Below are 16,524 nucleotides of genomic sequence, written 5' to 3' on the forward strand. Positions count from 1 at the left end.
CGAGATGTATCGCATCGGAAAATGATGATGGAAACGCCGTGATTCGAATTAAAATCCCCTGATTCGCACAAACTGAAATACGCTCGCTATGGCCGGGTTTTGGTTGATGATTCGAATTAAATGTGACGTAGCCACTTTCCCCCCATCTGCTCCCGTGTTTGCAGTTCACTCACAAGACAACATCAGGGTTTCACTACATCTTAATTAATTGTGGCACCGCCACGGCAAAATAAAAGCCCCCACACACCTTCATAATGATGTTATTGCACTTCTTCATAGTTCCTCCTCAGTAAAAACCAAACTTATCAACCAGCGCATCCAGCGTTTATCATTAATAAAGTCTCTCTCTCTCTCTCTCTCTCTCTCTCCCTCTCTCTCACACACATACGGACAGGTCGCATCATGAAGGTAATAAATATATGCGCCAAATCGCGCTAATGTGTTCAAATCAGACCGTCAGTCCGGTCGGGGGGGGGGGGTACAAAGTCCGTAGATGGAAACACACACGATTCGAATTTCTTTTAATGCGCATTTCCCAGTAATTCGAATCACTTTGGATGGAAACATGGCTACTGTCAGGTTTTACAATGTTCTTGACTAGAGGTTCTTCACTTGGACTTGGTGACCAGTTACAGATGTGGAGCTTTAATACAAACATCTACCTTTATATTGAAGGAGCTGGTTCATGCTGTTTATATTTATTTATTGATTTCCATCATGAATTATCTCAGACAGTGAATAAACAATTCCAGTGGTTTGTAATCAACACTGTTCAAACTAAAGTGTTGTTCACTTTGCTCTATCGTCTTCTTCTCCTTCTTCTCTCTATATTGACGGCAGGATGCTGTAGATTTGGGTCCAGTACTTGACGTAGTCTGATCTCAGGTCGTAGCTGAAGAGACAAGACGAGACTCAGCATCAGTCTCAGTACAAAGACAACAAGGAGACAATCAGACAGGCAGGGACAGGAGAACTAGAACTCAGTCCATACGAACGTGGGTATTTTTGAAACCGTGTGTTTCTCTGCACGGTTTGTTCTTTCGTCCACACGTAACCGCAGTTGTGGGCTCCTGAAACCTGAGTTTCTTGTAACCGGAGTACAGGGTGAACATTTTTTTAGAAAAGTCCGGTTTCAGTGGTCATGTGTGGACAGAAAAACCGAGGAAAACCGCAACAAGTAAATTGTATCCATGGAGATATGTGGAGCTCTAGACGTGACCAACTGATGGAGTCGCTATCACTGGTGATATTTAGCATTTAGCATTTAGCATAGCCATTGTTGTTTTTCCGGTATAGAGAGCCGAAGCGGAAGCAGGAAGTAACGGCGCCATGGGACCTCAATTCGAAAAAAGGCTCTATACAAATGAACGGGAGTCCAAGTTTTATTTCGTGATCCGATTGAATTGTGTCATGATAAAACTCTCTGTCCTCTACCTGTTTAAAACATCACGTTTCATGAAGAGAAATCAGCAGTTTGTTGTAAAACTATTGTAGAATAAAACTCCTTAGAGTCCGTAACCAGAAATACTCCAGGTGGCGTAGTGACGTCACCATGGCGACCATATGGCGTCCTTCCTTTCCCGTGTCAGTTGGTGACGTATTTTTCGTGGGACACAGATCTGTAGTCCGTAGAGCGTCGTCACACTAAATACATTCTTCTGTTGCCGTTTTACAACAAACTGCTGATTTCTCTTCGTGAAACGTGATGTTTTAAACAGGGCTGGGACGATACGCTTTTCTCCCGATTCGATTCTTCTACGATTTTTTGGATGGTGATTCTATTTAAATTGCGATTCTCTTCATGAACCGTGGTGTTTTAAACAGGTAGAGCTCAGAGAGTTTTATCATGACACAATTCAATCGGATCACGAAATAAAACTTTGACTCCCGTTCACTTGTATGGAGACTTTTTCCGAGTTGAGGACCCATGGGGCCGTTACATCCTGCTTCCGCTTCGGCTCTCCATAAAGGTTTGGTTTCAAAAATACTCGTGTTCGTGTGGACTAGGCCTCAGTAGAACTCGGTAGAACTCGGTAGAACTCGGTAAAACTCGGTAGAACTCAGTAGAACTCGGTAGAACTCGGTAACGCGGTAGAACTCAGTAGAACTCAGTAGAAGCAGGTACCTGACAGAGGCCTTGTTGATCTTGTGGTTGATGGTCAGGTAGGGTTGGTGGTATCTGGTGAAGGCGGGCCAGGGAACTGGGACTCTACTGTCGCCTTTACTGGGATCACTGGGCAGGGGAGAAGAGACAGAGCTGAGACCGGTTCAGACCAGTTCAGACCGGTTCAGGCCAGTGTGTGTGTGTGTGTGTGTGTGTGTGTGTGTGTGTGTGTGTGTGTGTGTGTGTGTGTTACCCAGTCTTGGCGAAGTTGGTCCAGTAAGCGATCATGTATCCGGCCAGGTCTCGGTGTCGGGGGAAGTAGACCAGCGGCGTGGAGAAGGGTTTTCCGAACAGGTACTGCAGGTCCTCGGCGTGCTCCGCCTCCACCCAGCGGGGGAACCCGGGGATACGCGTCTTCATGTTGAACAGGTACGAGTAGGTACGGGCTCCACTGAGGGTCAAACCACACGGAGACAGGGTCAGTTAGTCTGGGTCTCTGAGACCAGAACCATCAGTCATTCAGTTGTTGCACCCATAGACTGTAGAGAGAGCGGCCGTAGCACCGAGACGTCACCCATTGGTTTGGGGGAGTCTGTTTTGTGTCTCTACTACCGGGCATGAACCGCGCCATGTTGGATTCTACTTCCATATTTGGAGAGGTGAAGAACCCGCCCACTGGCCTCGAAGCAGCGGTCAACGGACCTGTCACTCAACGGTTCCGCGCCCTAATTGGCCAGAACTTTAAACCTAATAACAGTAAAACGGTAGAGTTTTAACCCCCCCCCCCCCTCAGAGTGTGTTCCTCTGCAGGAACTCCTGCTGGGTGGGGCTTGAGGTATACTCTGTGCTGATTGGCCAGACTCAAAGTGGGATGTGACGCCAAGAGAAAGCTGGCAAATAAGCAGCATTTCAAAACCCAGTGTTATTTAAAAAAAAGTCTGCACACGGCAAGAAAAAAGAGAATAAGTCCATAAAAGACATATGATAAGTGAGTGGACAGACAACTATGCGATCGCCCGATATGCGACGTTTAAAGCGGCATTTTTAAAACCCAGCGTTATTAGAAAGTGTCTCCACTTTGCCGGACAAACAACAACAACAAGAAGCAGTAAAAAAGACGGCCGCACAACGATTGCACAATGATCGAAACCGTTGCACGTCGCCTCAAGAGTCCGGAGGTCCTGGTCTGCAGTGGAGACACGACGGCTGAGAGAGAGGACGTTAAGTTCCTTAAAGGACAATTCCAGGCGAATTCAACTCGGGGCTGTATGTTCCTAACCAGGGTTCAAACTTAACTTTTTTGCTTTAAAAATCTACTGGCCAGAAAGATTTTTTACTGGCCAAAAATTATGTAGGCCTATAGCTGTTTTGTATATTTTTCATTGTGTTGAACTGTTATAATACACTCATAAGCATTTTAACACATATCATAGCTATTAGCATATTTTTGTGTGGAATAAAGGAGTCAAGTTTGCCTTTTTTCCCTAAAAGGTTTATTTTAGGGATGCACATGGTTAACCGTTTAACCATTAACCTATAACAAGAACTTGACCGAATAATACTATCAGTTATTTATATATATTTATTTATTAGCTCCTTATGTCGTCAACTCATGGGGGCGTGTCGACATGTGCAGACTTCCACTGCCTTCAGTCATATTATTTAGTAGCTAAAAGTTTCACAGGAGGACTGACACTGTGCACCATGAAGGAAGATCAGACAATATGTAGCCTACACGGACATAGATGTGCATCACCTGTAATAACGGCGCTGCAATAAAAAAAAAAAAAAAAAAAGACGTTGCAGCTCTCCTGCAGCTCCACAGAGGAGCTGTCAGAGGAGCTCTGCTGCTCCTCTCTCTTCAGTCTGGTGTTTGGCTGCACTTTCAATAAGAGAAGTTCCATATGAGCGCGATCAGCAGAGACAGAGCACAATGGATGTGGCATTGATCAGATATTCCAGCGCACATGTTTATTTAACGGCAAAAAAAAAAAAAGAAATTGGAGAGATGTTTTTTTTGCCATTAAATACAGGATGTAAACAGCCTAAGCAGCGGTACTTGCATCCGCTCCCATTCATCGCTGCCGTGGCGATGCGGGGACAGACACAACTACCGCAAAACAGGAGACATTAAATTGAAAATCTTCAGATTCCTTCTTTTAGACCTAAAATGATAGGAAAATACAGCCCCGAGTTGAATTTGCCTAGAATTGTCCTTTAAATCTCTTCAGGAACTCGTGCTGTGGAAACACGGCTATTGAGAACCTGGAGGACAAGGCAAGGCAACTTTATTTGTGGTAAACAGTTTGTCTCAAATGTCTTTACAGCATCATAACAACATCCTCTGACCTCCGACCCTCACATCCACTGAGGAGAAACAAGAAAACAGTTTATAACAGAGAATATGCTAAATGTAAATGTTAACAGGAGAGATATCCTCCTCCTCCTCCACCAATCAGAACACACCTGGTGTTGTTGGCGTGCAGTTGCAGAGCGATCTGAGTGGGGACCAGGAAGAGGAAGTCCGTCTCGATGTCGGCCACCGTCTTCTTCACCAGCGCCTGGTCTGGAAACGACCCCCAGTGGGACGAGTAGACGGAGAAGGCCGAGTCCACGGCGGCGTTGCCCTTCTCCTTGGTCAGACCGGCCAGCAGTCCCGTCACGTGTTTCCTGAGGAGAGCCAGGAGCGTCACCTTCAGGGCCTCACGCTCCCTGTGGGAAACTACAGCTTCCACTGAACAAACAGCTGCAATTATCAACAGCTGCAACACCTTTGAGTTGCAGGATGTAAAATCAGTGTCTGACATGGAAACGTACATATTTGTACTAGCCTCGCGTCACCAGGCTCTCCAGAGAGGAGAAGAGCCTGGTGTCTGTTAACTCTGAATTTCGTCTGCATTCTGGTTCCCGTCTGTAGCGGGTACCGAAATCACCAAATTCACCAAAATAAAAGTGTTCACCAACATAAAACTTATAAAATAGACACTAACTTGTAATACAATAAAAGCAAAATGTTAACTTGATGGCTCGGGGACTTTCTTGTAAATTATATTCCTTAAATTAAAGAGTTTCACTGCATTTTATTAGCTTGGTGCTTTTATTTTGACGGAAAGGCCTGTCTCTCTCGCCCTGGATCGCGAGTCAACGGCCCCAGACTAATTTGTACTGACTAGAGCTCTGTAAAAGAGAGTAAGGACAGCATCGGTCCAATGGAAGCGCCTCCTGGTGGAGGAATATGGGTTTTGAAAAAGCGCCCAAGAACTGACATCTCTGCATTGTTGGTGAATGAGCAGTGTGGTATTTTCAATAATTTAAGGACATTTATAGATCACCCACGTTAATAGCATCATCGTGGATCCTTTACAGATGAATATTAACACATACGCTAGTAAAAAAACAAAAAACAAAAAAACAGTTGTCTACATGAATGTTTCAATCTACATTTTGTAATAAACTAATTATAAGTATAATTTGATATGACCAAGACACCTAAAAACAAAAACACGGCCGTTTTCATCAATTTACAAGCAAGTGGGCAACACACATACATTGGAGTGAATGGGTTTTCTGGGCGCTTTTGCAATACCCATATCCTGCCACTAGGGGCGCAAAACCCTTAAACCCTTAAACCCTTAAACCCTTAAACCCTTAAACCCTTACCATGGGAGTCAATGGTGGTGTCGCTACTCTCTTTTACAGTTCTCTAGCACTGACCACATCTCATCCCACCTTTTTACTGGTCCAGATTTGCCCTTCAGAATAAAAGCCCTTAACCCAGCTGCCCTACTCACACTGGGATGACGGCGGTTCTGTTGTTGATGGAGGGAACGTCCACGCCGGCAAAAATGTGTCCGTCCATGCTGTTGACTCCGGCCATGTAGTCGAACTGAGCGGCGTTGTGGAACAGCCGACTGGGCTCGTCAGGGATGAAGTCCCCGTCCACCACCGGGGCCATTTCCAGCAGGTCCATGACCGTACCTGGACACACACACACACACACACACACACACACACACACACACACACACACACACACACACACACACACACACACACACACACACACACACACACACACACACACACACACACACACTCTGACAGCGTCACCACACACACACCTGAAGGACGACGTGCTGCTGATACAGATGTGTTGATGACGTTTCCTCCTCATGGAGCTAATTGTTGGCTCTGGTCAACGTCTAGTGCTTCACAGTCACAGACTAAAAACTGAACTGTTTTACTGGAGTCACGCTGCACTCCCGTCATCTCGATCGTTAAAGGGATAGTTCAACATCTTGGCAAATTGGCCCATTGCCATAATCCCTATAGTCTTAGCAGTAGGTTTGTTCAAACTCATCAAATACACAATCCAACAACTCCACAACGCTCTGGTGGACAAGTTGTGACCTGCACATTCACCACGCTATGAGATAATAACACAACGTTACCACACAGAGTTGTTTTAGAGGGAAATTCATGCAAAACCTCTGATGCACGTTGCCTTCAGGGACAGTTTTTCATCAACAGTCTCTGTATTTCCCTCTAAAACAACTCTGTCTGGTAACGTTGTGTTATTATCTCATAGCGTGGTGAATGTGCAGCTCACAACTTGTCCACCAGAGCGTTGTGGAGTTGTTGGATTGTGTATTTGATGATGAGTTTGATGAGGGAAACCAAGAAATCCCATGAGCCTCCGTAGCGTAGCTCTGAGCAGCTCACGGCTCTGCTCCGCCGTTCTAAAAACAGCTTGCACCGACAATTAAAGGTAACGAACCTACTGCTATGACTATAGGGGTTATGGCAATGGGACAATTTGACTAAATGTTGAACTATCCCTTTAAGTACAAGGTGGTAATCTGAGTTGTTTTAGATCAGTTTTTCAAATGTGTTTGATATTATCACAAGTCTTTCAGTCTTTGCGGTGACGTAACACAATCAACAACCAATAGATGAGCTCTAACAAAACTAGAAACAGGACAAACAATGACAAGTGCAGTATTGACGAATGGGAAACACCGGCGAAAAGTTGAAAGCCCGATCAATATGGAGCGTTCAGTTTATGCAGATGTGTGTCACCTCATGCAGATGTGCAGACTGACCTTTTCCAAGGATGAGGAACACGTCGATTTTCCCGGCCATGGTGAGACCGACCGGGTCGCTCATCTTCAGACACGTCAACATATCGTCCTCGTTGCTTCTCCAGCAGCCGACCTTACGGGCGACCTGCACACACACACACACACACACACACACACACACACACACACACACACACGGTCACAAATGGTGACAACAAACAACCAGAGTGTGGCTGACCAATGTGAGTTTTTCAATTCCATGCTCAGAGTTTGTGATATTGTCTCTATATATTGTTGTTCACACAGATTCTCTGCACTCCAGCTTCAGACCAGTTCAGACACTGTAAAAACTCTAAATCTTTCCAGGGATATTTATTTCTTGTAAAAATGTCTCATTTCTAGTCAAAACTAAACTCTTTTCACTTAAAATAAGACTAATCGCATTAAAAAGTAGCTTGTTTTTCTTCTTTCAAGCTGATTTTCACTTGAAATAAGTAGAAAAATCTGATAGTGGAGCAAGTTTTTCTTTCTTATTACAAGCACAAAAAACTTGCATCGCTGGCAGATTTTTCTACTTATTTCAAGTGAAAATGTGTTTGAAACAAGTGAAAATGATCTAAAAACAAGTTAATTTTTAGGTGATGAGTCTTATTTTAAGTGGAATGAGATTAGTTTTGACTAGAAATGAGACAAATATTCTTGGAAAGATTTTGAGTTTTTGCAGTGGACCAGTTCTAACTTTCCCTCAGGTTGCTTCTGTTCACTCTCTCAGATGTTTTGAACAACAACCCTGTCAAACCCACCAACCAATCACAGAACCAATCAGATTGTCCCTGGCTGCTTGTATTGTATTTTTCTAAGTGTAATTTATATAACTTTGTTTTCACTTTTAGCACTTAGTAGTAGTAGTAAACCTTTATTTTACCAGGCAAGAATTGCTAAGAACTCATTCTTATTAAGGCAATGGCCTGGTAGGAGGTGAAAGACCTCCTAAGGGCAAGGGAGAGGGGGAGTATTCCCTCCCCCTTCCCCTTAAAGAGCTTCTAGCTCGTTTCAGGCTGCACTTGAAAATAAGAATTTTGTTCTTAATTTGCTTGCCTGGGTAAATAAAGCTTAAAAAAAAAATTGTGGCTTCACAGGGTTTATTCAACGTGTTTCCTTCATTTCTTATCAAATCTCTTCAACTTCAAGAGACAAAATCACAAAACTCTTTTACTCCAGATCTGATACAGATCAATGAACAAAGTTTATGTTGTGGTGTGTCGTGTTGCGTTGTGTTTGTGGACCTTCTTGGTCAGGGCCATGGGTTTGGTCTGCAGAGCCCAGGGGCTGAGAGCGACTCCACACTGGGTGATCGCTCTGCGGAATAAACCTTTACTGTACGGAGACAACATCTGACAGAGAGAGAGAGAGAGAGAGAGAGGTTATCAACAATAAAAAATACTCAAATATATGATTTTATTTCATCAGCTCAAGATGTTATCTAGAAGTAAAAAAGTCAGAACTGTGAAGAACCTGGGGTTTGTTGTGTGAAGCTGAGTTATGGTCATTCTTTAGCCTTTAACATTCAATCTTCAGCCTTTAAACTTCAATCTTCAGCCTTTAACCTTCAGATTTTAACCTTCAACCTTCAGCCTTTAACCTTCAACTTTTAGCTTTCAGCCTTTAATCTTCAGTCTTTAACTTTCAGCCTTTAACTTTCAGCCTTTAACCTTCAGCCTTTAATCTTCAGTCTTTAACTTTCAGCCTTTAACTTTCAGCCTTTAACCTTCAGCCTTTAGTCTTCAGCCTTCAGCTTTTAGCTTTCAACCTTTAACCTTCAGCCTTTAGCTTTCAACCTTTAACCTTCAGCCTTTAACCTTCAGCCTTTAGCTTTCAGCCTTTAACCCTCAATTTTCAGCCTTTACCCTTCATTCTTCAGCTTTTAGCCTTTAACCGTCAGCCTTTAACCTTTAACATTCTTCAGCCTTCAACCTTCAGCCTTTAACCTTCAACCTTCAGCCTTTAACCTTTAACCTTCAGCCTTTAACCTTTAACCTTCAGCCTTCAGCCTTTAACCTTCAATCTTCAGCCTTTAACCTTCAACCTTCAACCTTCAGCCTTTAACCTTCAGCCTTCAGCCTTTAACCTTCAATCTTCAGCCTTTAACCTTCAACCTTCAACCTTCAGCCTTTAACCTTCAGCCTTCAGCCTTTAACCTTCAATCTTCAGCCTTTAACCTTCAACCTTCAACCTTCAGCCTTTAACCTTCAACCTTCAGCCTTTAACCTTCAATCTTCAGCCTTTAACCTTCAACCTTTAACCTTCAGCCTTTAACCTTTAACATTCAGCCTTCAACCTTTAACCTTTAACCTTCAGCCTTTAACCTTCAATCTTCAGCCTTTAACCTTCAACCTTCAACCTTCAGCCTTTAACCTTCAACCTTCAACCTTCAGCCTTTAACCTTCAACCTTCAGCCTTTAACCTTCAATCTTCAGCCTTTAACCTTCAACCTTCAATCTTCAGCCTTTAACCTTCAACCTTCAACCTTCAGCCTTTAACCTTCATTCTTCAGCTTTTAGCCTTTAACCTTTAACATTCAGCCTTTAACCTTCAACCTTCAGCCTTTACCCTTCATTCTTCAGCTTTTAGCCTTTAACCTTTAACATTCAGCCTTTAACCTTCAACCTTCAGCCTTCCACCTTCAGCCTTCAGCTTTCGTATGACAGGTTGTCCATCCTGAAGCCTCTCACCTGGAAGCTGACGCTGGCGCCTCCAGCTGATTGGCCGAACACGGTGATGTTGTCGGGATTCGCTCCGAAGGCCGCGATGTTCCTACGGACCCAGGAGAGGGCGGCGTGCTGGTCCCACAGCCCGTAGTTACCTAGGCAACAGACAGCAGAGCTCGGCTCGTCACCACTTCCTGTCTGACCCACTGGGCCGGGCGGTCACCGTCCGTCACCATAACAACCAACACTCAGGGTTCAGAAAGTCAAGAGTTAAAAACAAGTGGAAACAGGCGACACATCTCAGGAGCTTCTAGCAGCTGAAGTGAAGGTCTTTGCACACTGAGTCCGTTTTTTTCGCACGCGTTTTTCGTATCCGTCATCCGACAAAAAACGTTACGCGCAGGCTCCTTGCACACTGAGTCCGTTGCGTTTTATTCGCATGAGTTTTTATTTTGTGTTCCAAATTTCGGAGAGGGAGACAAAAATCGCCACGCAGTGATGCACTTTAACCTTCAGCCTTTAACCTTTAGCCTTTAACCTTTAACATTCTTCAGCCTTTAACCTTTAACCTTCAGACTTGAACCTTTAACCTTCAGCCTTTAACCTTTAACATTATTCAGCCTTTAACCTTTAACTTTCAGCCTTTAACCTTTAACTTTCAGCCTTCAACCTTTAACTTTCAGCCTTTAACCTTTAACTTTCAGCCTTCAACCTTCAGCCTTTAACCTTTAACATTCTTCAGCCTTTAACCTTCAGCCTTTAGCCTTTAACCTTTAACATTATCCAGCCTTTAACCTTCAGCCTTTAACCTTTAACATTCTTCAGCCTTTAACCTTCAACCTTCAGCCTTTAACCTTCAACCTTTAACATTCTTCAGCCTTTAACCTTCAACCTTCAGCCTTTAACCTTTAACATTCTTCAGCCTTTAACCTTTAACCTTTAACATTCTTCAGCCTTTAACCTTTAACATTCTTCAGCCTTTAACCTTTAACATTCATCAGCCTTCAGCTTTCGTATGAGAAATGAATGAAAGAGAAAAATGAAAGAGAAAAATGAAAATATTGTGTCCATGCTGAGAGGAGCGAATAGCGAGGGGATCAGCTGCTTAGAGCAGCGGAACTATCATGATCACTTCAACTGTTTATTATAGGATGTCAGTGGTCCAGTTTGAAAGATATTAATTATTAGCTCACAGAGTAGACAGAAGACGGACAATTTCCATGATCCTGAACAGCGGCTGGAGCACACACACACACACACACACCCACACACACACAGACACACTCACTCAGCGGTGATCCCCCCCCCCCCCCCCCCCCCCCCGTACCCCCACCTCCCTCTCCCTCTCCAGCCTCGAAACTCTGATGTGATTGGTTAAAAAGACTTTTCACGGATGTGAAAAACGCATTAAATCGAACCCGTTCTGAAAACTTTACTGACAGATGAAAGTTTGGGACTCGGTGTGTAAACATGAATGACACAACATGAGGTCAAATTTATTTTTTGACGTGCGGCAATTTAGGACGAAAAAAACGGACTCGGTGTGCAAAGACCTTAACAGCTGCTGTTTATCTGCTACACACACACACACACATCCTCTGATAACAGGCATGCTGGGAAATGAGCAGCCGGCGCCACAACGCTCCCATTCAGTCCCAGTTAAACCACAACACAACGTCATCCTGCTCAACAACAACATGGTCACATGATCACCTGAGTCCACGACACCTGGGACCAGTTGGTTAAAGGTTTAATCTGGATCATAATCATCTGGATTTTTAAATCCTTTTTATTTTTTGACTATTCAGGATCACGTGATACGTCTATATTTATCCAGTTGTAAAAAGAAAAGTTGGATCAGTCTGATCCAGATCCTGAGTGTTACTGTAATGGGTCTCTCTTACACTGACTATTTGCCATTTTTTATGAATGTACTATTTTATCTTATTTATTTCTGTTTATAGAAATGTCTGTCTAGATTGTGCCCATTCCTTGCTTTTTATCTGGGACCTGGGTACAGATTTCGTTCTGGCATGTTTAACATGTGGAATGACAATAAAAGACTTTGACTTTGACTTTGACTTGACTGTGTGTCAGACTGAAGCTGATAGGTCTGTATGGAGACACTCACACTGGATGCATCTGATTATTATGGGATGTTTGTGTTGTTTTCTGTTTCTTCAGAGTCTTTTAAACATCCAGAACCTGATCTGATCTGATCTGGTCTGGTCTGGATGTTTAAATAAAAATAAAAAAAGAAGCAAATATACAGTACATTAGTCAAATACAAGTGTGAATATTTTCCCATGTGTTTCTAGCCTATAGAAATCTCTCTGCCCCCTAGCAGCAGCAAATCTCTTTGCTCCGTAGGTGGGTCTAGAAACGAGCCATAGGAACTTTTTGAGTCTGGAACACCGTTTGTGTTGACCAATCACAGCGCTCTATCTGTTTAGAGAGTCGTTGGGCGGCTTAACGCCATGACGACATACATTTTAATTGGCTTGTCAGGCTAACGTCATCCTAGGGCTGTTCGATTAATCGATTAAAAATTGTAATCGCGATTATTTGGAATCATAAAAATCGATTTTTTGAAATCATAAAAATCGATTTCTTACTCTAACTAGGGTAATTATGGTTAGCCCCCGTTCATGAATCTGGGATGTGCTGAATTACCGTAATGACTGCCGCCTCCTTCCTCCCATCACGCTCTCCCAATGCTCTCCCCACACACTGTAAACAAGCGTGTCGGCGTTTTGCTAAGACCAGTGAGGATTTCGTTGCCAAAAAGACCAACGGCCCTTTTCCACTACACAGTTACAGCTCAACTCGACGTCGCGCTTGCGACTCTTCAATCAGTGGAGGGCAGTCAGTTGACGTCACGTTTTTGGATGGATGGATGGATGGATGGATGGATGGATGGATAGATAGATAGATTTAGCACACAAAATAGTTTGTCATTTAACAAAAAAATCGTAATCGTAATCGGAAATCGGAAAAGAAGACAATCGAGATTTTATATTTGGGCAAAATCGAACAGCCCTACGTCATCCTGCTCTTTGCTCTGATTGGTCGTAGCGCTACCCTATTGGTGCAGAGGCAGTTTGAAAGACAGCCTTCATCCCGCCCCCTGGATTGAGCCGAGGTCGTTGCCAGACTAGACATTTTAATGATGTAGTCTGGCTTGGCAGGCTACTGTTCACCTGGACCAACATGAAAACACACTTCCTCTCCACCTGAGACTGTTGGTGTCACTGTGGGGGCTTGTCTATTTGTTGTTTCAGACCTGGCAGTCGGGCGTCCCCGGTGCTGAGGAAGCCCAGAGTCCCGACCCGGTAGTTCACCGTGACGACGATGACTCCGCCCCTGTCGGCCATCTCCTTCCCGTCGTACAGAGAGTCTCCGAGGATCGCCACGTCGTTGGACGCTCCCAGCAGGAAGGCGCCGCCGAACAGGTAGACCATCACGGCCAGGTTGGTGGACACTGAGGACAGAAGACGTCTTATTGTGAAAGGACTCAGACTCACTTCCTGTTGGAACTGAAACAACACGTGTGTGTGTGTCTGTGTGTGTGTGTGTGTGTGTGTGTGTGTGTGTGTGTGTGTGTGTGTGTGTGTGTGTGTGCGTACATTTGCGTCCCTGTGGAACGAAGATGTTCAGGTAGAGACAGTCCTCGCTGCCCTGGGTTTTTGTCTGCAGGAGCGTCACCTGAAGGCAGCGATCACGATACTTTGTGGCCTTCAGGATCCCTGGGAAAAAAACAAACAGACAAAACAAAAACACAACAGACAGTGTGAGTGACTCTGACTGCACATCTTTAAAGGGATAGTTCAACATTTTGTCAAATTGGCCCATCACCATAATCCCTATAGTCATAGCAGTAGGTTCGTTACCTTTAATTGTCGGTGCAAGCTGTTTTTAGAACGGCGGAGCAGAGCCGTGAGCTGCTCAGAGCTACGCTACGGAGGCTCATTATGGGATTTCTTGGTTTCCCTCATCAAACTCATCAAATACACAATCCAACAACTCCACAACGCTCTGGTGGACAAGTTGTGAGCTGCACATTCACCACGCTATGAGATAATAACACAACGTTACCACACAGAGTTGTTTTAGAGGGAAATACAGAGACTGCTTGATGAAAAACTGTCCCTGAAGGCAACGCGCATCAGCGGTTTTGCATGAATTTCCCTCTAAAACAACTCTGTGTGGTAACGTTGTGTATTATCTCATAGCGTGGTGAATGTGCAGCTCACAATTTGTCCACCAGAGCGTTGTGGAGTTGTTGGATTGTGTATTTGATGAGTTTGATGAGGGAAACCAAGAAATCCCATAATGAGCCTCCGTAGCGTAGCTCTGAGCAGCTCACGGCTCTGCTCCGCCGTTCTAAAAATAGCTTGCACCGACAATTAAAGGTAACGAACCTACTACTGCTATGACTATAGGGATTATGGCAATGGGCCAATTTGACAAAATGTTGAACTTTCCCTTTAAATCAGACTTCTAGAGGTGAGAGAGGACCACAACAACAACACTTCCTATTGGCTGCTCCGGTACATTCCCTTTCTGGTTGATGTTATTTGTAAATTTGTCTCAGTGTTTGTAAAAGTGTTTTGTTTCTTGTTAATTTGTTTCGGGACTTGTAAATGTGTTATGATGATGTAATTTTGTTTTATGATAGGCTATGTCATGTGTGTGTGTGTGTTGTGTGTGTGTGTGTTGTGTTGTGTTTCAGGGAGTTACCGCTCCATCCGGGATGAGGTTTTGGTTTCTCGAACTTTCCGGGGACGTCAGCGAAGGGGATCCCTTTGAAGACGTCGACGGACCTGAAGAGTCCCATCCTGTGGCTCTTCCCCTCCACCTGCCCCCCCTCTGTCTTCACCACGCCCAGCTACACACACACACACACACACACACACACACACACACACACACACACACACACACACACACACACACACACACACACACACACACACACACACACACACACACACACACAGAAATATAGCATCAACACAATTGACCTATGGCTAAGCCACGTCCCCAAACACGATGAGCCAATCACAGTGTGCATAGCTAGCCCATACACTGGGACATTCTCTGCTTCCACGTCCATTGAAATGCATTGCAGTTAGTCAGTTTTCATTGGTTTTTATATGTTTTTTCTTGACATTTTAAGTTTAAAATGGTCAAACGGTGTTCATGGGGTACATGCAACTCTGACACTAGGTATCCTGAGAGGCTGGGCCAAGGGGCAACTCAATGTGCTTTACATAAAGACAAAACATTTAACATGAGCAAATGTTGCTATAACCTGGTTCAACAATTCTTTTCTTGTCTCATGGGAATAATGTTTTTTTTTTGCATTGTCTCTGTTATAAATAAATAAATTCCTCTTCCTATTCTTAACAGTAAGAACTGGAAACGGGGAGAAAAAAAACTGCATAAAACATACAATTTTTAAAACTTAAAATAAAACCCAGAAAAGTAAAGGTTGGAAACATTAAACATATAATTGCACCTGTCTTCCTTTTCTCTGTTGGCCTTGTCACTGCCGTCGTACTGCTCCTATTGCTGCGTCATGGTGCACGTGAGGATGTTCCTTGCTTTTTAGTTTTTAGTGAACTTTGTTTTATTTGAACTCTGTATTTTAACCTATTTATTGCACTCACCACACTTTCTTTTTGGGTATGTACTGTATGTCAGTGATACTGTTGTATATTCTGTTGTGTATGTATCAGTATGAACAAGGCAGCTGTTTCTTCCTGCGCCACCTGCCCAAGACACATTTCCCTTGTGGGACAAATGAAGTTAATTTGATTTGATTTGATTTGATTTGATTTGATTTTTGAATTAAAAGCAAGAAAAAAGAATAAAGAAGGCACACGAAAAAAAAGAATATATAGCCTATAAAATAAAAACTAGAGCATAAAATATGAGTTTGCAGCATGAAATATTGATTTGTATTAAAACAATTAAGAGGATTAACAGTGCAAATACAAGATTAGACTATTCAATGTTATTTAGCAGCAGAATAATTTGTTCATCATCCTTGCATGACAACAAGGTAATTATTGGTTTCTTTAATGAATTATAGTTTCTAAATGAGAATCTGAATCTGTGTGTGTGTGTGTGTGTGTGTGTGTGTGTGTGTGTGTGTGTGTGTGTGTGTGTGTGTGTGTGTGTGTGTGTTCTCACCTTGGCAGCCGAAGCTGCGTTCAGTCCGACGCTGAGCAGAACCAGCAGCAGCAGCATCTTCACCTGTGTGAGTCACACACTCAACACCTGCTGCTATTTGTAGCTCAGAGGAACTTCTTATCTCCAACACGACCCCCCCTACACACACACACACACACACACACACACACACACACACACACACACACACACACACACACACACACACACACACACACACATACACACACACACACACACAGCAGGGAAAATAGATTTAGTAGTTAACTGTGGCTCCACATTTAAAACCAGTACATTTAAACATTTACAATCACGACATAATAAGACAAGACAAGAAAACTTACATTAAATCTTTACAACAGCTGTGAATCATCATCCTAAATCAAAGAACGTATATAAAACACTCCAATATGTGCGGTTATAAAAATGTAAC

At 43.5% G+C, this 16,524-nt stretch overlaps 1 protein-coding gene across 1 annotated transcript; it reads right to left on the bottom strand.

The window, feature by feature from the left end:
- Positions 1-781: 781 nt before the first annotated feature.
- Positions 782-16,217, bottom strand: LOC310991389 (bile salt-activated lipase-like). Its single transcript, XM_083979087.1, has 12 exons — positions 16,092-16,217; positions 14,634-14,781; positions 13,520-13,639; positions 13,177-13,374; positions 9,918-10,048; positions 8,472-8,579; positions 7,207-7,330; positions 5,896-6,082; positions 4,571-4,774; positions 2,358-2,555; positions 2,126-2,233; positions 782-892 (listed from the first exon to the last, which is right to left on the bottom strand). Exons 1-12 carry the CDS (start codon positions 16,146-16,148, stop codon positions 826-828), a joined length of 1,650 nt encoding a protein of 549 aa, XP_083835213.1. The 5' UTR covers positions 16,149-16,217; the 3' UTR covers positions 782-825.
- Between the last annotated feature and the right edge of the window lie 307 nt (positions 16,218-16,524).

This window comes from Trachurus trachurus (assembly GCF_905171665.1).
Source record: "Trachurus trachurus genome assembly, chromosome: 9".
Classification (NCBI taxonomy): Eukaryota; Metazoa; Chordata; class Actinopteri; order Carangiformes; family Carangidae; genus Trachurus; species Trachurus trachurus.